Source organism: Aegilops tauschii, chromosome 7 (genome assembly GCF_002575655.3).
Source record: "Aegilops tauschii subsp. strangulata cultivar AL8/78 chromosome 7, Aet v6.0, whole genome shotgun sequence".
Lineage (NCBI taxonomy): Eukaryota > Viridiplantae > Streptophyta > Magnoliopsida > Poales > Poaceae > Aegilops > Aegilops tauschii.
In genome coordinates this window covers 395252318-395274800 of record NC_053041.3, presented here as the reverse complement: position 1 = coordinate 395274800, position 22483 = coordinate 395252318, and the positions used below count along the sequence as shown (strand labels likewise).

Here is a 22483-nt window from a genome sequence, read left to right as displayed (position 1 = left end):
TATGCCTCTACTTGACTAGCTCGTTGATCAAAGATGGTTATGTTTCCTAACCATAGACATGAGTCGTCATTTGATAAACGGGATCACATCATTAGGAGAATGATGTGATTGACTTGACCCATTCCATTAGCTTAGCACTTGATCGCTTAGTATGTTGCTATTGCTTTCTTCATGACTTATACATGTTCCTATGACCATGAGATGATGCAACTCCCGAATACCGGAGGAACACTTTGTGTGCTACCAAACGTCACAATGTAACTGGGTGATTATAAAGGTGCTCTACAGGTGTCTCCAAAGGTACTTGTTGAGTTGGCATATATCGAGATTAGGATTTGTCACTCCGATTGTCGGAGAGGTATCTCTGGGCCCACTCGGTAATGCACATCACTATAAGCCTTGCAAGCATTGTAACTAATGAGTTAGTTGCGGGATGATGTATTACGGAACGAGTAAAGAGACTTGCCGGTAACGAGATTGAACTAGGTATTGAGATACCGACGATCGAATCTCGGGCAAGTAACATACCGATGACAAAGGGAACAACGTATGTTATTATGCGGTTTGACCGATAAAGATCTTCGCAGAATATGTGGGAGCCAATATGAGCATCCAGGTTCCGCTATTGGTTATTGACCGGAGACGTGTCTCGGTCATGTCTACATAGTTCTCGAACCCGTAGGGTCCGCACGCTTAAAGTTGGGTGATGATCAGTATTATGAGTTTTTGTGTTTTGATGTACCGAAGGTAGTTCGGAGTCCCGGATATGATCATGGACATGACGAGGAGTCTCGAAATGGTCGAGACGTAAAGATCGATATATTGGACGACTATATTCAGACACCGGAAGTGTTCCGGGTGGTTCCGGAGAAAACCGGAGTGCCGGAGGGTTACCGAAACCCCCCGGAGAAATAGTGGGCCTTATGGGCCTTAGTGGAGAGAGAGAGGGCAGGCCGTGCACCCCTCCCCCTCTGGTCCGAATTGGACTAGGAGAGGGGGGGGGGGGGGCGGCGCCCCCCTTTTCTTCTCCCTCTCCCCCTTCCTTTCCCCCTCCTAGTAGGAGTAGGAAAGAGGGGAGTCCTACTCCTACTAGGAGGACTCCTCCTCCTCCTGGCGCGCCCCATAGGGCCGGCCGGCCTCCCCCTTGCTCCTTTATATACGGGGGCAGGGGGGCACCTCTAGACACACAAGTTGATCTGTTGATCTCTCCCAGCCGTCTGCGGTGCCCCCCTCCACCATAATCCACCTCGATCATATTGTAGCGGTGCTTAGGCGAAGCCCTACGTCGGTAGCATCATCATCACCGTCATCACGCCGTCGTGCTGACGAAACTCTGCGGCGAAGCTTTGCTAGATCGGAGCTCACGGGACGTCATCGAGTTGAACGTGTGCTGAACTCGGAGGTGCCGTACGTTCGGTACTTGGATCGGTCGGATCGTGAAGACGTACGACTACATCAACCGCGTTGTGCTAACGCTTCCGCTTTCGGTCTACGAGGGTATGTGGACACACTCTCCCCTCTCGTTGCTATGCATCACCATGATCCTGTGTGTGCGTAGGAATTTTTTTGAAATTACTACGTTCCCCAACAACAATCTTCTTAGGGTGTGCTTGACAGAGTGCATGGAGGATGCATGAGCTCAAGAGTTCCCTCCTCGACCTACTTTTGGGTGTTTGGTAGCGTGCATGGGGCCTCCTTAGCATGCACGAGCTCAGGCCAAATACCCTCTTAGCATGCACGAAGAGAGAACACCCCAACAGTCGTTCACTGGTCACCATGCATGAGCGAAGCGAGCGACAACGTGTTTAAAAAAATGTTCAGAATTTCTAAAAAATGATTTGATTTTCATAATACCAAAAATTGTTCAAATTTTCAAAAAATGTCCAGATTTTCGAAATTTGTAAATTTTCAAAAAATGTTCAGATTTTCAAAGTTTATTAAGATTTTCAAAAAATGTTCAGAATTTTAAATTTTGTTTATTTTTTGATTTTAAAAAAGTTCAGATTTTCAAAATTTGTTTAAATTCAAAAAGTTTAACTTTTAAGAAATGTTATTTTTCCATGTTTCAAAAACTGCTCAAATTTTTGAAATGTTTTGTTTACTTATTTAAAAATACGGGTTGCTACAGTACTGATTGACATGTCTAAACAGATGCAAGCTGCCAAATAGAATCTCAGCTTAGCATGTCTCAGCACATACACCGTTACCAAACAACAACAAATACATGCACTAAGCATGTCTACACTGAGCATGTAACGGAGAAGAACAATCATGCTAGGTTGAAAATGCTACCAAACAGACCCTCAATTGCCAACTCAGCCATCTACCTATAACGTATCTGGGACTTCCTTTGAATTGCAAGAGGGTAAGGAAAGAATATTGCACAGTAGATATCATTTGATCTAGGCTTGCGTCATGGTGCGCTGCCTTGCTCATGCTAAGTGGTCATCTCATCCTCGCTCAGTCGGTCCTTACACTATTGCGATCTCTCTCTCTCTCTCTCTCTCTCTCTCTCTCTCTCTCTCTCTCTCTCTCTCTCTCCTTGGGTTCTTAAAACCATTGACAAGGTCTCTCTCTCTCTCGCCTTGGGTTCTTAAAACCATTGACAAGGTCCGCACGAGCTTTTCTTAGGAAGGGTTCTGAAGTTATTGTTGGTGACTACTGCGTGGTCAAGTGGGACACAATGTGTAGCCTGAAGGAAATTGTAGGCCTCGACATCATTTGTCTTGCGACCATGAGCTCCACCATGAAGTCAGTGGTGCGCATGGCTCGCTAGGGCGGACCCGAGCAAGCCTTAGCAACATTTGGGCATTCCTCTTGGCAGTTGCGACTTGGAATTTTCAACGTTGTTGCTGCTGACGTTTGGTAATGGTTAGATGATTCCTCTCTTGTTGACATCGACTCGGACATTGTTGCGGCTGTTCCTGAGCAAACCAAGTCCAAGCGCACGGTCGATGATGCTCTAATAAATGGTCGTTCGTTGTGTTAAGTTGTGATCTAAATTCATATAAAGTATAAAGACTGACTTCTGAAGGAGCGGATTGGAGAACGGTTAGGATGAGTGCATCTTCGGTTGAGATAAAGAAGTTAAACATCATGGTCATGTTAGTGGCTTGGACAATCTGGAGTGATCGTAACAGTAGTAGTGGCGGAGCTACAGCAAGGCCCAAAGGGCCCTGGCATGCCCAACATATGAGACTTTCTTTAAGGCATCTATTTTTGGACCATAGAACACAAGTTCAATAGCTATTTGTATCTTCCCTAAAAAAAAAGAAAAAGAAAAGAGAAGCTATTTCTATCAACCGGCCCGCCCAGCTATTTGGCCAAGCTCCGCCACTGAATAGTAGGGTCTTTGATAACAAAGCTAACTCCATTGATTGTATCTTAGACAAAATAAAATGTGATGCACTCAACTGGTCTAAAGAGGCGTTGGATGCATGAGGTCACTGTTCGCTAGGGTTGCTTCTGTTTTAGCCTTTTACCTTCTTTTGTTCCTTTTGTTTTTCTTGCTGGGTCGTTGCTATACTCCAAGACTCTTATCTCTTTACTTCTATATTAATCACACACAGTTCTTTTGCATGGTTTAAAAAAAATTCTGCCAATCAAGCAAAAAATAATACCCTCTCCAATCCATATTAATTTTTGCTAACACAAAAGTTACTATAAAAATCCTGTAATTCAAAGAGGCCCGGTCGTCCAGCGTCCGCGGCCGGTCGTCTACCCTATGATCCCGGCGAGACCATCTATGTTGCACGTTTGCAATAGGCGAAGGAACCAGCCCTTGTGCAAAAGAAAAGAAGTGGAGAAACCAGAACTGCGTGCACACCTCTCCTGCCAGGAAGGTCCGGAGCGCCCCCCCCAGAATACAATTGAATTGTTCAATTGAGTTGAAAATGATCTTGTCTCAGGAGCAAGTTGTTAAGTAGAATAATACAAGTGCACTTGGAAGCATACAACATTCACGTGAGTTCCACGTCGAACAGAGGAAGATATCCTGTTTTTTTAAGGATTTCTGTCTGGTTGGTGGCCAATTGGTGGTGTCCAAGCTGTTTTTTTAGGCAATCTCATCCATGCTGTTGAAATTGCCAGAATGCAAGTTTCAGCCTCTGTTCAGGTGGCCCCGACTTTCCTGGGCCCGGGTAACATTTCCTATTTCTTTGAAAAATGATTGAAATCACCCGGCGGATCACGCTCTTTTCATCCGCCGTCTCGTGCACATGACACGCGTCAGTGGGCTCGCACGTCTCCACCTTCCAGAAACAACTATCAGATCCAATCATTCTCCATGATAATCCCATCTTTCTCTTGCATCTCTCCTTCATCCAGACGAGGTGCTGCAGCCGCGCCACCGCCGAACACCCCAGCTGCACTGCCGTGGACGCCGGCGAGCACGCGCTCCGCCGTCGCGGTCGCCGGCCGCCTCCACCACCACCAACTTTCCTCCTCCCTCTTCTCGATTGATGGCGCCCGCTCCTACTGCTATTGGGTAATGAAGAAGATGACCTCCGCTCATCACCATCCACGGCAAGGCCGCCATCCACTTCTGCAATGTCACTTCTACTGCAAAAAACAAATCCGCAACATGAACTCCGTTGCAAAAATCAGCAACAAGAACTCTGTTGCAAAAAAAACCGCAACATGACGGTTTGTTGCAAAAAAAAATCCGCAACAAGACCTCTGTTGCAAAACAAATCCGCAACAAGACCTCTGTTGCAAAACAAATCCGCAACAAGACCTCTGTTACGAATGTTTCTGCAACAACCTCTTTGTTGCAAAGCAATGAAAAGACGTTCGCGCGTTAAATTTGTGTCAGATCCGACGACTCGCGAGGCGGCGGATCTTTTAAAAAGATCCGCCGGCCGACGCGTAGCAGCCCCCTATTTTTTTAAGTCGGCCCACTCTAAGCTAGAGCCTTAAAATCTGAAATAACAGAAATACATTATTCTGTTTCTTTTCATCCCCAAAATAATACGTATACAGTACTATTCAGTTGTGTGATTTTTCTACATATAAATTACTCGTGGTTTCTTTTCTAGGCCTTGGGTTGGGCCGGGCTTTGGATGGGCCATGTCCTACATGCTTAGAGCAACTTCAATGGGGCGACCCATTTCATCCGCCGTCGTCCGTAGGTGGCCCAACGCGCCGACTCAAATGGACGCACGTCCGCTTTTCGTCCGCGGGCAACCCATTCCCGGCCCATTTTTGAGCCGGATTTGCGTTGGTGCGGACACGAGACGGACGCACGCGCTCGCCCTATCCCCTCCCCGGGCCCACTGGTCGGTGGCACATTGCCCTCTCCCCATCCAACAGCACCCTAGCCCGCCTCTTTCGTTGCCGACGCCGCCGGCCAGTTCAACATAGATAGTACCAAGGATCAACTGTTAAAATAAAAGATGAACTACTCGCCGGGGTGTCCGGATAATATAAGGATACATAGACAGTTCATAGCATAGACTGTTAAAAGAAAAGATCAACTACTCGTCGTTTTCCGACTCCGACTCGGTAATGTCCTTCTCGGAGGTGTGAATGTAGGCGTCAGCATGCCGCTCGTCCTCGAAGTCCCAGGACGACGCTTCTCGTAGCTTCATGTTCAATTGAGCGGCCTGTTTCCGCGCACGCTTGTCCTCCCGATAGGCGGTTCGCTCTGTCCTCCTCGCCTCCCTCTCCGTCCTCCGTTGCTTGTAGAACTGGCGCTTGTCGACGATGTCCTGCGGGAAGTGTTCGCGCCACATCGACATTGCTTCCACGTCCATCTCGGCGATGGCGAGGCGACGCTGCCGCCTCCGGTTGTCACGACGATCCTCGTCGGTGAAAAGCCGCGGGAGAGGGGTGAGATCCTGCGTTCGCTGGCTCGTCGACACGTCGGGAAAATTCATCTCCCGACGAGGCTGCCGGAGGCGCCACACCGCCGCGTCGTACGCGCGGGCCGCCTCCTCTGCGGTGTCGAAGGTGCCGAGACTGAGGCGTTTTTCGCCAAACCAGATTTCGGAGGAGAAGGCGCCGGAGCGGCGCTCCGGACTCCGCGAAAATCCGAAGCGCCCAGGCGGCGCATCGACATGGTGGCGCAGAGGCGGCGAGGCGAGTGAGTTGTGGCAAAGCGAGTGGGCGGCGGACAGAGAGTGGAGGGAACGCCTTCTTATAACGCGCGCCGGACGCGGCGCGCCAAAGCCAGCGCGCGCTAGGCCAATTTTCCCCCGCGCGCGGGAACCTTTCCCGCGCTCTGGAGCGCCAAAACCAGGGCGACGACATGGCCGCTGGCACGATATATGGCCGTGGGCATTTTTCTAAAAATTGCGCGCCGACATGAAATGGGTCGGCGCGTTGGGCGCCCTACCGACCCAAATCTAAAAGAGGTCAGACGCCGGACGGGCGACCGACCCAAACGGACAAAAAGCGGACGAAATCGCCGTCCGTTTGGTCGCCCCATTGGAGTTGCTCTTATGCATTGGCTGGCCTGATTCACTAGGGTTTGTACTGATCCCTCAAAAAAAAAAAAAACTAGGGTTTGTACTGTAACTGTAGAAGCCAAGCCCTAGTGTTATCCATGGGCTATCTTCAACGTTCAAAACTAGAACTGCCGGCGCTGGAAAGATGAACACATCTGGCTCTTCTTCCTGTGAACAGTCAAAAAGAAGCAGGCATCCATTAATCCGTCATCATCTTTTTGCTGCACAGCAGTTTCAGGTTTTCAACTGAAGAATAAGAGCCCCAAGTGCAAAGTCGACTCAGCATGTCGATCGGTAAGCCGGCCGAAAAGAAATTTCCGAAAAGGATAACACAAAAAGGAGAGGGGGAGAGAAAGAGAGAGAAAAAATTCCTGGACATAATGCTTTTTTGCATTCCTTTTTCTTAAGAGCACATCATAGGCTAGCACATAGCCAGCATATTTACATTTTCAGAAAGAAGCACAAACATGGCACATTTCAGAGATCCATTTTTTTTCTTTTTCTCCTTCTCTTTCCTTGCCTCTTTTCCTACTGTTTCTCTTGTTTATATCAAGTTTCAAAACACACTTGATTTTAACATTTATCTGACGATGACGACGACGATGATGACGATGATACAGATTCACCAAGGGCATGCATCATTACCAGACCCTTGGGGATAAAACCAAGAATTCCTTCTTGGTCATCTTTTCCATGAAGTGACACCGACCGCCACATTGCTGACCTGAATCAGACGCAGACAAATTCAGTAAATTACATAGATAATTTCTTTGCCATAACTAGCGACGAAATAGAGGGTTTTGATAGAGTGTTAGCTAGAGATGAGGCTGGTTACCAGTTTGCCCTTGTCGTTCATTGTCCTGGGATTCTCCACGAGAACTGTCTGAGGCCGCGCATGGGCATCCTGCAAGTAGCACGAACAAAGTTTAGCTAGAGAATAAAGCCGGCTGGCGCCGCCATCAACCTTTGACAATAAGATTCAGATTGTTTGGCCGATGATCGATTCCAATGGACCACTGGTACGTATGTAATTTTCAGACAGTTTGATAACACGGATGGTCCAGAGAATTTGATAACATGAATGGTCCAGAGAATTTGAATGCTAGTCTGTAGTATGTACGTAGCTAATCGTCTACTATTATTCTCAGGTACTTGCCTATCTGAGCAGTGGGAACTGATTCCATGACGAAGCCATGGAGCAACCTGAACCTACCATAGTGGTGATCTTTTCAAGAAATTTTGATGCAACAGGAGAGGGTGATCGCACAATGCATGGCCTCATGTAGCTTTGGACCGCACAAATATCTCCGAACTGATTCTTTGTGCGGGATTCGAAAATATCACATGGCATTCTAGACATGCATAGACATAGCCTCTAAGAGAAGTTAGTTTTCAAAGATCAGGCCACTGATTACGGGAGGCATGGTAAGATTTAGCTAGTGCGATCGAAGAAGGCGGGCGTTTACCGGAGGAGCCGAGGAGCCCTGGGCTCTGACGGGGTTGACGTGGTGGCACGTGGCGCACCCCACGGTGGAGGCCCCCGGCGGGTACATGAGCGTCGTCCGGCAGCCACCGCACTTCAGGTGGGCGTACTGGCTCGCTGCCAATCCATATGTGAATACCAATGTCAGTCCAGTTCAATGCAACAAGCAGCTTAGCTAGGTGATGAATGCAGCTCAGTTGCAGCACCAGCCCAGGAAACATGACTGGTGTGAGTGAGTAGTTGCAGAAATGATTACCTGATCTTGTGGAGTTGAGCATGTTGCACCGGGAGCAGCGTACGTTGGCTGCGGTGCGGTTGTAGAGCACCAGGCTGAAGCAGCCGTTGCAGATGAGCTCCGACATGGTCGCTGTCTCCGTTTGGTAGTTGACCGACGAGGTGCACCTAGGCATGCCTGCAGATTACATCCGTCGTTGTTAACGACACACACACATACACACATTGATTCTGCTTACGTAGGAGTATATATATGCAAATATGCAATGCATGCTGGATCAGTACAAGTATATATGTAGCCATGCATGCATCAAGAAAAGAGCCGCAGAAGGCTATAGATAAATTTTGCAGAAAGAAGTGCTCCTATTGTTTTTCCTGGCAGCCACATGCCTACATCATATCGATCTAGGAGGATCCACAGCATTCAGACATACCAAGCAAAGAACCCAACAAGCGGCTTGCTCCGATCGCCGAGGCGCTGCGAGAGAGGTGCGTGGGAGAGAGGGGGAGGTGGAAGAAGTACGTAGCCAAGGAGATGAGAGATGAGAGAGAGCTGGGCGAACTCCACGGTGGCAAGAAACGTCTCGGGGGCGTGCAATTTATGGGCGAGGGATGGCGGGGTGATGGATGGATTTGCTGGCTAGGATATATTCGCGGAATCCGAGAAACCGCCGGGCCGGGTCGGCGACGATGGTGGAAGGGATGGATGCCTTTCGGATATGGCCGAATTGCTGTCTCTGCCCCTCCTCCAATTCCATACTTCGAGAGAGAAAGATTGCTTTGGTTCGTTTCTCTCCCTATCGTCGAATCTTTCCTTTCTCACTCCTACGCGACGCGCCAATAATTCATTCGTCGTTCATTCCTCCCGCCCGCGTCCAGCTCTAGCTTGGTTTCCTTTCTTTCCGTTTCCTTTAGCTTACATAATTATTAATCTCCTATGCTAGTTTGATTCGATGCTCCATCCTTTGGTCTTCAATTGAGTCCGCTGCGTTTGAGTTCCGCTTGGGCGCGCGTCCCCCCTCCCAAGTCCCAACTAACCAACCAACTTCCCAGTTGAATTCGTTATTGTTACTCCTAGTCCTACTGAGCAACTCTAGTTGATCCCCTAACACCGGTTAGAGAAAAAAAATATTTGACTTTTCTCCTCTAACCGACACCTAGCCGAAGCCTAGTAATATTTTGTAGGAGTTAATTTTTTAATTGAGTGGCATCGAACTCTTATATTTACTTCGTGGCCGCGGAGTAAAATTCAACTGTGCCTCTCCACCTCTCCTCCACCCAATCCCAGCCGCCTAATCTACGCCGGTGAGTCCTGCACCCACTTCGGCATCGATAATGGCCCGATGCCACCGCCGCCGCTCCCCACCGCCGAACTGGCGGCACGAACATATGGCATCATGTCTGTCCGCATGGTCGGCACCGACGGCCAGCGGAACTTTACTTTTGAAGAGATGGCACAACTGGAGCCCGTCTACCCGCGGGTGGTCTCCGTGCGAGAGAGGAGGGAGGCCCGAGAGGCTCGGGAGCGCATCACGGCAGAGGCCGCCGCTGAGTGTACATGGCGTAGCTCCGGTGCCGCTACCCGGAGCAAGTCAAGGCGGAGCGTCGCTTTTACGAGAAGTTAGCGGCTATTGGGGGGGGGGGTTGAATGTTATCATTCTGTGCAGCGACAATGAAGACGGCGGCGGCGGTAACGACATCGGCGAGGATGACGAAGACAACGGCAATAACGGCCCAGGCCCTGGCCCTATGATGAGTGGGCTGACAAGAGGCGATTGGAAGAACCTCACCGAAGAGACAGATAGCGATAAGTAAGTGTTGATTAGTTTAGTCTAAGCTTCGGTTAAGTTCATCTAAATGTCAATGCAAAATATTATGAATCAACACCGAATTTGGTTTTAGTAGATTTTGTATATACTTGTTTGAATCAAATTTGTGTTTGTATGCACCGAATTTGTGTTTGTGCCACTCAATTCTTTTTTACTCGGCTAAGTTTAGGGGATACGCTAGAAACGACCAAAATTTATAGGAGTAAAAATACTCCACTAAAGGATACTTGGCCGTTTGCTCCTCTAAATTTTAAGGGATGGCCTAGAGTTACCTTAGTATAGTTAGCACTGACGCGAGTGATTTTTAGACGTGCCCTACGTGCAACTTGCGCCCATGAAAAATACATGTTTGGGAGGTTTTTTGCCTCGCTTGGCATGGTGAAGGAGTAACACCACCAGCGAACCGCATTGCACTCGTGGTTAGCAATCCAAACTTAATGAAAAAAAACACCACCAGCAACGATGCACCCCATGGACAGGATTAGCCTCGGCGTTGCCTCAATGACGAGTACGGCACACACCCTACAAATTTGCGAGCAACACACGAAGGTCGCCTCACCGTTGCCATCTTTGAAGGACCAGTGAGCTTCCATTGGGTCTTTCAGGCGACGGCAATTAGCATGGAGGAGGGAAGGAAGACACTGTAGTGGCTGGGGTTTGTCACCGCCCGAGTTGTCCAATGGGAGCAACACAGGTGCGACGCATTTTTTTTCCTTTGGTTGATTAATTTTCATAAAAGCCTTTTCTCTCATCAAAGTATATATGCGGCTTACTCTGGCTTAGAATGTGGCTTGAACCTATCTTCCCTTAATGAAAAATGCGCGCAACTCTTTTATGTGTTCTTGAAAATTCATGTTTTCTCTGGTCTGACGACCTTACCACCGCCATCTCTAGATGGTTTCATGTTGATGTTAATTTGATCTGCATATGCAGAGCCGGAGCCTCTCTCAAAAATAAAAATACAATTTTGGATGAAAGAATCATGATTGACCTATCTAAATTATCATCCATGAGAATCTACAAAAAAGAGGGAAAATATGTGAACAATAATGGCAGCATTAGTAAAGCAAGTAACGAACACACGCTTGTTCGAGATTCTAGATGGAGATGGAGGGTGATGGCAGGATGGAAGATGCATCTATGCTGCACCAAAAATCAGTGGCCACGTAGCCGTTTGCAAGCCAATCGTGTAGTGCTCTTTTGGCTTTCAAGGTCGGTAATGACACGTCGGCGTTTGCTGGTCGTGTCAAATCAGCTAGCACGATGTCAAAGTCCACGTGGATGGCCGGTATTGCATCCAAGGGCCATGCTGCACGACCAGAGGCATCCCCATCCATCACCAATCATGCGCTGATGCATCTTGGAAAAAGCATAAGATCGAAGTCAAAATTGAATAGGACATCGTGGTTCACAAGGGACCATTCCCCATCTTTTTCCTTGGCACTCTCGCGTTTTTTCGGTTTCTACGGATTTTTCAAATCGATTTTGATAGTAGTCTAGGATGTTTTCTTTCTGGCGAACATTATTTTTTTCTGCCTGATAGTATGTTTTCATTGAATGCTGCTCCGCTGAGCGGCCGATAATAATGAAATTTATTTGGGCAGTCAATTTCCTTTGGCACAGACATTGCTGTTACGGTTTGCTTATAATTAGAAAGTTAGCGGCGGCGGCGGGGGGGGGGGGGGGGGGAGGGGGGGGGGGCTAATTAATAAAGTGGCCGTATGCATCGCCCAGATGCAGAGGCCGGGGGTCATCCTCCTTTTTTTTAAAAGCATGGAGGGGGGGCTTAAGGCCCTGTTCGGCTTACCTTCGCTCCACAGCTCCACTCCTGGAGTGAGTGGAGTCACAGTGGGAAAACGCAGAGCGGTTGTTTAGTGGCTCCACAGCTCCTGGTACTTCGTGGAGCAGGTGGGATTCCGAACAGGGCCTAAATCTTTGGGGGGGGGGGGGGGGGGGCTTAAGGCCTTGTTCGGCTTACCTTCGCTCCACAGCTCCACTCCTGGAGTGAGTGGAGTCACAGTGAAAAAACGCAGAGCGGCTGTTTCGTGGCTCCACAGCTCCTGGTATTTCGTGGAGCAGGTGGGATTCCGAACAGGGCCTAAATCTCTATGTCCCCTCCAACTTAAGAGGATGGCAGAGGGATAAGGCCATGAAGGCATCTCCAACACGGATCCTGCCCGGCTCTGACACGCTTTCGGCTCACTTCAGTGCTTATAGTCGTCGCCAGATAGTCTACGGATCTGTATGTAATTTTTATTATCTCTAATGTTCGTTGTACTACCATGATTCAAGATGAATAGATTGGAAGTTTTCTTGAAAAATAAATCACCCGCATACGTTCGGACCACACGGTCTGGACGTGTTTTGACATCCAGCGTGGGCTTGTATCGGTCCGCTCAACGGTCAGATGCATTTTCCTCCACAAACCGGAGACAAAGTGGTGGTGGGAGGGGGGGGGGGAGGGGGGTTGCGGGCGTCCAGACCGTTGCCACGTCCGCTTCTAACTGCCTTGGCCCACCCAAAACCCCCATCCATCGTCTGTGTGCTTTCCCGCCCGGCGCCAGGTGCCCGCTTGCCGCTGTCAGCGCCCGCTCCGCATTAACGCCAGCCCAGAGCCGACGCAACCTCTCACTGGCGTCGGTATTGAAGCGACGCGACAGCTGAGAGAGCGTTGCGCGTTACACGCCTGGCTGAACACACCTCCTGGCCTACCTGACTGAGCAAACCTCCTCGCATGCATCCATTAAATCCACGCATGTGCCAAGAAACCTATTCCGGCCACACGTTCGTTCGCGAGCCGGCCGACATTAAACCCAATGCCGGTTGGCTCCTCGCGTTCACTGGCTATTTAAATGAGACCAGACGTCGGGCAAGAACCGTACCACACCTCCGCTCCCCATCTCCTCCTTGCACCATATTCTCCACACTGTCCATGGCATCAGGCGAGCGGGAAGAGGGGTTCTCCGGATAAAAGCCGACTGGGTGGCCCGCCGAGCAGCCGGATACGAGTTAGGCAACTCGCTGCTCGACCTCCCTCAGCACCCGAGGCCGTCATTACCACGTGCGAGGCTGCAGGATGGCGCACGAAGGAGCAACTGGTCGCTCCAAGCCGGCACGTGGTTCAACAAGTTGCCGCTCCAAGCCAGCTCACGGAGGAGCATGACAGCATGGGAAAAAATGTTGACGTGGATGAGGCAATGTCGTACCGCTCCTCCCGTGCCATCCGCCACAACTTGCATGGAACCGTGCCCTGCCGACGGAGAAAGAAGTCGACGTTGTGGAGATCAATGAGGCGGCTAGTGCTACCTCTTGAGCATGCGTTGGTTTTCCCTTGAAGAGAAAAGGGTGATGCAACAAAGTAGCGTAAGTATTTCCCTCAGTTTTTGAGAACCAAGGTATCAATCCAGTAGGAGACTACACGCAAATCGCCTAGTACCCGCACAAACAATCAAGAACCTTGCAACCAACGCGATAAAGGGGTTGTCAATCCCTGCACGGCCACTTGCAAAAGTGAGATCTGATAAAGATAATAAGAAAAATATTTTTGGTATTTTTGTTGTATAGATTGCAAAATAGTAAACTAGAATTATAGATTGGAAACTTATATGATGTAAAGTAGATCCGTGGGCCATAGGTTTCACTAGTGGCTTCTCTCAAGGTAGCATATATTACGATGGGTGAACAAATTACTACCGAGCAATTGATAGAAAAGCGCATAGTTATGAGAATATCTAGGCATGATCATGAACATAGGCATCACGTCCGTGTCAAGTAGACCGAAACGATTCTGCATCTACTACTATTACTCCACACATCGACCGCTATCCAGCATGCATCTAGAGTATTAAGTTCATAAGAACGGAGTAACGCATTAGGCAAGATGACATGATGTAGAGGGATAAACTCAAGCAATATGATATAAACCCCATCTTTTTATCCTCGATGGCAACAATACAATACGTGTCGGTTTCCTTTCTGTCACTGGGATCGAGCACCGCAAGATTGAACCCAAAGCTAAGCACTTCTCCCATTGCAAGAAAGATCAATCTAGTAGGCCAAACTAAACCGATAATTTGAAGAGACTTGCAAAGATATTAAATCATGCATATAAGAATTCAGAGAAGAATCAAATATTGTTCATAGATAATCTTGATCATAAACTCACAATTCATCGGATCTCGGCAAACACACCGCAAAAAGAATTACATCGAATAGATCTCCAAGAAGATCGAGGAGAACTTTGTACTGAGATCCAAAGAGAGAGAAGAAGCCATCTAGCTAATAACTATGGACCCGAAGGTTTGTGGTAAACTACTCACACATCATCGGAGAGGCTATGGTGTTGATGTAGAAGCCCTCCGTGATCGAACCTCCCTCCGGCAGATCGCTGGAAAAGGCCCAAGATGGGATCTCACGGGTACAAAAGGTTGCGGCGGTGGAAAAGTGGTTTTTTGGCCCCTGGATATTTTCAGGGTATAAGAGTATATATAGGCGAAATAAGTAGGTCGGTGGAGCTACGAGGGGCCCACGAGGGTGGGGGGCGCGCCTTACTGCCTCGTGGCTACCTCATTGCTTCCTTGACTTCCACTCCAAGTCTCCTTGGTTGCGTTTGTTCCAAGAAAGATCCTCGTGAAGGTTTCGTTTCATTTGAATTCCGTTTGATATTCCTTTTCTGCGAAACATTGAAATAGGCAAAAAAACATCAATTTGCACTGGGCCTTCGGTTAATAGGATAGTCCCAAAAATAATATAAAATAGCATATCAAAGCCCATTAAACATCCAAAACAGATAATACAATAGCATGGAACAATCAAAAATTGTAGATACGTTGGAGACGTATCAAGCATCCCCAAGCTTAATTCCTGCTCGTCCTCGAGTACGTAAATAATAAAAACAGAATTTTTGATGTGGAATGCTACCTAACATAATTTTCAATTTAATTTTCTTTATTGTGGCATGAATGTTCAGACCCGAAAGATTCAAGACAAAAGTTTAATATTGACATAAAAATAATATTACTTCAAGCATACTAACTAAGCAATTATGTCTTCTCAAAATAACATGGCCAAAGAAAGCCCATCCCTATAAAATCATATAGTTTCGCTATGCTTCATTTTCGTCACACAAAAATGCTCTCATCATGCACAACCCCGATGAGAAGTCAAGCAATTGTTTCATACTTTAGTATTTTCAAACCTTTTCAACTTTCACACAATACATGAGCGTGAGCCATGGACATAGCACTATGGGTGGAATAGAATATGATGATGGAGGTTGTGTGGAGAAGACAAAAAGGGAGAAAGTCTCACATCGACGCGGCTAATCAATGGGCTATGGAGATGCCCATCAACTGATGTCAATGCGAGGAGTAGGGATTGTCATGCAACGGATGCACTAGAGCTATAAATATATGAAAGCTCAACAAAAGAAACTAAGTGGGTGTGCATCCAACTTGCTTGCTCACAAAGACCTAGGGCATTTGAGGAAGCCCATTGTTGGAATATACAAGCCAAGTTCTATAATGAAAAATTCCCACTAGTATATGAAAGTGACAATATAAGAGACTCTCTCTCATGAAGATCGTGGTGCTACTTTAAGCACAAGTGTGGAAAAAAGGATAGTAGCATTGTCCCTTCTCTCTTTTTCTCTCATTTTTTTGGGCCTTTTTTTATTTGGCCTTTCCCCTTTTTTATTTGGCCTTTCTCTTTTTTTCCTCACACGGGACAATGCTCTAATAATGATGATCATCACACTTCTATTTATTTACAACTCAAGGATTACAACTCGATACTAGAACAAAATATGACTCTATATGAGTGCCTCCGGCGGTGTACCAGGATAGTCAATGAATCAAGAGTGATATGTATGAAAAATTATGCATGGTGGCCTTGCCACGAATACGATGTCAACTACATGATCATGCAAGGCAATATGACAATGATGAAGCGTGTCATAATAAACGGAACGGTGGAAAGTTGCATGGCAATATATCTCGGAATGGCTATGGAAATGCCATAATAGGTAGGTATGGTGGCTGTTTTGAGGAAGATATAAGGAGGTTTATGTGTGATAGAGCGTATCATATCACGGGGTTTGGATGCACCGGCGAAGTTTGCACCAACTCTCAAGGTGAGAAAGGGCAGTGCACGGTACCGAAGAGGCTAGCAATGATGGAAGGGTGAGAGTGCGTATAATCCATGGACTCGACATTAGGCATAAAGAACTCACATACTTATTGCAAAAATCTACAGTCATCAAAACCAAGCACTACGCGCATGCTCCTAGGGGGATAGATTTGTAGGAAAAGACCATCGCTCGTCCCTGACCGCCACCCATAAGGAGGACAATCAAAGAAACACCTCATGCTTCAAATTTGTCACATAACGTTTACCAAATGTGCATGCTACGGGACTTGCAAACTCCAACACAAGTATTTCTCAAATTCACAATTACTCAACTAGCATGACTCTAATATTACCATCTTCATATCTCAAAACAATCATCAAGTATCACACTTCTCATGGTATTCAATACACTCTATATGGAAGTTTTTATTATACCCATCTTGGATGCCTATCATATTAGGACTAATTTTATAGCCAAAGCAAATTACCATGCTGTTCTAAAAGACTCTCAAAATAATATAAGTGAAGCATGAGAGATCAATAGTTTCTATAAAATAAAACCATCACCGTGCTCTAAAAAGATATAAGTGAAGCACTAGAGCAAAAATTATCTAGCTCAAAAGATATAAGTGAAGCACATAGAGTATTCTAATAAATTCTGATTCATGTGTGTCTCTCCCAAAAGGTGTGTACAGCAAGGATGATTGTGTTAAACTAAAAAGCAAAGACTCAAATCATACAAGATGCTCCAAGCAAAACACATATCATGTGTTGAATAAAAATATAGCCTCAAGTAAAGTTACCGATAGACGAAGACGAAAGAGGGAATGCCTTCCGGGGCATCCCCAAGCTTAGGCTTTTGGTTGTCCTTGAATTTTACCTTGTGGTGCCTTGGGCATCCCCAAGCTTAGGCTCTTACCACTCCTTATTCCATAATCCATCAAATCTTTACAAAAAACTTGAAAACTTCACAACACAAAAATTAAACAGAAAATCTCATGAGCTCCGTTAGTGTAAAAAAACAAACCACCACTTTAAGGTACTGTAATGAACTCATTCTTTATTTATATTGGTGTTAAACCTACTGTATTCCAACTTCTCTATGGTTCATACCCCCGATACTAGCCATAGATTCATCAAAATAAGCAAACAACACACGAAAAACAGAATCTGTCAAAAACAGAACAGTCTGTAGCAATCTGAGTTGTTCGTATACTTCTGGAACTCCAAAAATTCTGAAAAACTAGGACAACCTGGATAATTTGTATACTGATCTACCGCAAAAAGAATTGGTATTTTATCACGTTCTGGTGAGTTTTAACAATTATTTTCGTGAGCATAAAGTTTCTTTCTTTTTTAGCAAGATCAAACAACTATCACCCAAGAAGATCCTATTGGTTCTACTTGGCACAAACATTAATTAAAACATAAAAACACATCTAAACAGAGGCTAGATGAATTATTTATTACTAAACAAGAATAAAAAGCAAGGAACAAAAATAAAATTGGGTTGCCTCCCAACAAGCGCTATCGTTTAACGCCCCTAGCTAGGCATAAAAACAATAATAGATCTAGGTATTGTCATCTTTGGTATGCAATTCTTGTACTGAACACTTATAACCCTTAGGAGTTTCCTTCTTTTTATTAATAATCAAACTCCTAGGCAAGAAATCAAGAAATTCATTTGTAGCAAGAGGTTCCTTAATGATAGCAAAAAAGTTGGGGCGAACACTTATTGATTTGAGATCCGCATTTTCCTTACTAGAAGATTCACCCTTATTTTTAGGAACATACATAAATTTGCCAACTTTGGTAGTAGGAGGGTTTGAAGTGTTTCTTACGGCAGAAAAGGCAGAACCTAAGTTGGTAATAATATCCTCAAGTTTATCAATTCTTGTGGAGTCTTGATCTATCTTTTCATTAACTATGGCTTTTTTCTCGAATTTTTTTCAGAGTAACTCCTACCTTAGATCCATATTGGGTAATTTGGTTGTGGATCTTTTTATCCAAATTCTCGATCAACTCTACAGTGGCAACTTTATTTTCGATAATTTCAAGCCTTTGCATCACATGTTCCAAAGTTAAAATAGTTCCATTAACCAAAAGAGGTGGTGGGCCAAACAAATCTATCATAGCATTATAAGAATCAAAAGTATGGCTACCCAAGAAATTCCCTCCGGTAATGGTGTCAAGAATATATCTGTTCCAAGGAGTGATGCCTACATAAAAATTGGGAGGAAGAACGGAAGTAGATTGCTTCCTAGTTGATCTATTCTGAGCATTGCAAATTCTATACCAAGCATCTTTTAGTTTTTCTCCCTCCCTTTGTTTAAAATTAACAACTTCATGATCGGGAGTACTAACAATGATAGAAGGACTGGCCATAACGGCAAAACAAACGATCTAACACACGGACACACAAGAAGCAAACGGAAAGAAGCGGACGGAAAAGGGCGAATAAAACAGCAAGGGTGAAGTGGGGGAGAGGAAAATGAGAGGCAAATGGCAAATAATGTAATGTGAGGGAGAAGAGTTTGTGATGGGTACTTGGTATGTCTTGACTTGTGCGTAGATCTCCCCGACAACGGCACCAGAAATCCTTCTTGCTACCTCTTGAGCTTGCGTTGGTTTCCCTTGAAGAGGAAAGGGTGATGCAGCAAAGTAGCGTAAGTATTTCCCTCAGTTTTTGAGAACCAAGGTATCAATCCAGTAGGAGACTACACGCAAATCGCCTAGTACCTGCACAAACAATCAAGAACCTTGCAACCAACGCGATAAAGGGGTTGTCAATCCCTTCACGGCCACTTGCAAAAGTGAGATATGATAAAGATAATAAGATAAATATTTTTGGTATTTTTGTTGTATAGATTGGAAAATAAAGATTGCAAAATAGCAAACTAGAATTATAGATCGGAAACTTATATGATGTAAAGTAGACCCGGGGGCCATAGGTTTCACTAGTGGCTTCTCTCAAGATAGCATATATTACGGTGGGTGAACAAATTACTGCCGAGCAATTGATATAAAAGCGCATAGTTATGAGAATATCTAGGCATGATCATGGACATAGGCATCACGTCCGTGTCAAGTAGACCGAAACGATTCTACATCTACTACTATTACTCCACACATCGACCGCTATCCAGCATGCATCTAGAGTATTAAGTTCATAAGAACGGAGTAACGCATCAGGCAAGATGACATGATGTAGAGGGATAAACTCAAGCAATATGATATAAAACCCATCTTTTTATCCTCGATGGCAACAATACAATACGTGTCGGTTCCCTTTCTGTCACTGGGATCGAGCACCGCAAGATTGAACCTAAAGCTAAGCACTTCTCCCATTGCAAGAAAGATCAATCTAGTAGGCCAAACTAAACCGATAATTTGAAGAGACTTGCAAACATATTAAATCATGCATATAAGAATTTAGAGAAGAATCAAATATTGTTCATAGATAATCTTGATCATAAACCCACAATTCATCGGATCTCGGCAAACAAACCGCAAAAAGAATTACATCGAATAGATCTCCAAGAAGATCGAGGAGAACTTTGTATTGAGATCCAAAGAGAGAGAAGCCATCTAGCTAATAACTATGAACCCGAAGGTCTGTGGTAAACTACTCACACATCATCGGAGAGGCTATGGTGTTGATGTAGAAGCCCTCCGTGATCGAATCCTCCTCCGATAGATCGCCGGAAAGGCCCCAAGATGGGATCTCACGGGTACAGAAGGTTGCGGCGGTGGAAAAGTGGTTTTTTGGCTCCCCTGAATGTTTTCAGGGTATAAGAGTATATATAGGCGAAAGAAGTAGGTCGGTGGAGCTATGAGGGGCCCACGAGGGTGGGGGGCGTGCCTACCCCCTCGGGCGTGCCCTCCTGCCTCGTGGCTACCTCGTTGCTTCCTTGACTTCCACTCCAAGTCTCCTGGGTTGCGTTTGTTCCAAGAAAGATCCTCGCGAAGGTTTCGTTCCGTTTGGTTTCCGTTTGATATTCCTTTTCTGCCAAACACTGAAATAGGAAAAAAAACAGCAATTTGCACTGGGCCTTCGGTTAATAGGTTAGTCCCAAAAATAATATAAAAGAGCATATTAAAGCCCATTAAACATCCAAAACAGATAATATAATAGCATGAAACAATAGAAAATTATAGATACGTTGGAGACGTATCAGCTAGCACATCCGCGTCTGTCGTTGACAGTGAGGAAAAGTATATCACGGGAGGCCGTCGCCGATTGGGTCCCACGAAGGCTGCAGCCGGCGCGTCGCCGGCGTGCACAACCAGTGTCTTGCCCTCTTTGCAGGCCACCTTCGCCCATGCTCCAAAAACCAACCCTGATCCGTGCTTCACGGAAGCAGAGGCCACTCTGATGAGCGGCTCAGCCGGACATAGGGAAGGTATGGGAGAAGCAGAGGCTATTCTTCCCATCTCGCTGAAGCATATCCCTCCAAGGCATCCGGTAGTCCGACAAGCGGGCTGCCGGACATGGGGAAGACATGTCGGAGGAACCACGGAGGGCTGCTGAGGGTCCGGAGCTTCATTTTACGCGGCTCATGGCCGGATGGAGATGGGGAACGGGCGTCGACGATCTTTTTAGTCTAGGTTTAGAGTCCGTCTAGTTGGAAAATGTCTAACTGTAATGAATTTGCTCCGGTTTAGATGAAAAGCATCCGGTTTTATGTAAAAAGTGTCGGGTTTGTTTAAGTTTGAATCAAATTTGTTTATTTTCATTAAATTTCATTTGAAATGTAAACGAACATATGCGGCTAGCTTTGGATGGCCGGCTCTCGCATCCCTGTCCGCGGACGGATGTCGGAGCAAATTTGTGATCAGCATTGGAGATGCCCTGTTGGTCAAGTTTTGGTGTCACTTGGATGTAAATAAGGACCGAGGATCAAAAGGAGGACGTGAGCCATGGCCGACGGGACGGCGGGCAACCTCCGCACCATGTTGAGAAAGGTCACATGCACGGATGCGAAGAGAAAATTATTAGAGGAAAATGGAAGAGGAGCTACCGAAAAAGGTTTCGAGCCCCGCTTTATAAATAAAGCAACAACATGATATAATTGTTCGCACACGAACACGTCACCGTGTACCCTCGACGCCGGGGGTGATGCACCGCAGCTCACATCGAAGGAGACCCGGCCGAAAGCGCGGTACGCAGGCAATCCGGCGGGTGCTTTTGAAGAACCGAAACCCCACACGCCCGGGAGGGACCCCATCAGGGCGCGCGGTGGCTATGGGCTGCCCTAGGTCGACCTGATCGCCCCTAGAGCCTCGAGGTTCGCTGCCCTGCAACAAGAAGAACAGACGAAGGATGAGGAAGAAGAAGAACTAGGGTTAAGAAGAAAAGATAAAAGATAAAAAGTGGTAGATGATTTGTTCGATTGTGTGTTGTTCAATCGGCCATCACCCCTTAGGTATATAAGAGGCGGCTGGACTTCCCATGCAAGGAAAAAGCTTGGATTCACGTCCAAAACCCTAGTCAAATTCGGATTGGAACTTTCCAAAACTGTTCGGTTTAAACTGGCTGCACCTTGCGGGTCTTTTTTGTGGTGGTAAACAACCTCGGATGGAAACGTGTCCAAAAGCAATCTTGATCGATTCGACGAGACGAACAACTTTCATGTTGAACGTTTTTTGATCAGAGGTCATCTTGAGGGTAAAATCGCTCGTGTAAAACAGGCTATTATTCGTGCTACCTCGCGCAAAACAGGCTATACTCGCGCTACCCATCAGACATGGCATCTTGTGGGGCGCGCCATTTTCTGCCTCTTGACAGAGCTGCATTCCAATGGCTCTAAATTTTGCATACGAATTCTGATTGGAACGATTTTTATATCAAAATCGATTGTTTCAACGAGATGAAGATAATCCGTGTAGATCATTTTTCCATACAAAGCGGTCTTGGGGGCGTAATGAGCTAAATAGTGTTCTGAATACAAAATCTCAGTATTTTGAACACAACTTCGGCCTTCGAGATGAGATCGGATGGCGATGGCCCAAACTTCAAAGATGTTCATATCGACAATACGAAACTTTGTTATGTAGATCACTTCTTCATTTGAAGCCATATTAATTAAGTTCTTGACCGTGCCAAAATTTGGTGTCAACACATGCCCCCCAGTTTTTCGGCAAAACTTGCGTGCCGAAAAATAATTTGCAATGTATTTGTTCTAAGGACGATGTCAACACTCCATCGGCCATTTATATTTCTCAGGGCGATAATTATGTATCAGCTATGTTTATGCTAAGGGCGATAGTTATTTATCGGCCATGTCTTTGCTTAGGGCGATAGTCATATATCAGTCGTTGCTTATTTGAACCTCTTGATGCAATCTGGGTGAAAACTTCTCAAC

The 22483-nt window shown here is 46.1% G+C and overlaps 1 protein-coding gene across 1 annotated transcript; it reads right to left on the bottom strand.

Moving 5' to 3' along the window:
- Positions 1-6818: 6818 nt before the first annotated feature.
- On the bottom strand, positions 6819-12926 carry LOC109753097 (protein LOL4). The gene is given in 10 exon segments (XM_020312027.4): positions 6819-7170; positions 7282-7350; positions 7913-8046; positions 8186-8341; positions 8598-8640; positions 8642-8692; positions 8694-8716; positions 11800-11820; positions 11971-11991; positions 12875-12926. Coding segments are annotated over 10 exon segments (612 nt in total). The 3' UTR covers positions 6819-7128.
- Between the last annotated feature and the right edge of the window lie 9557 nt (positions 12927-22483).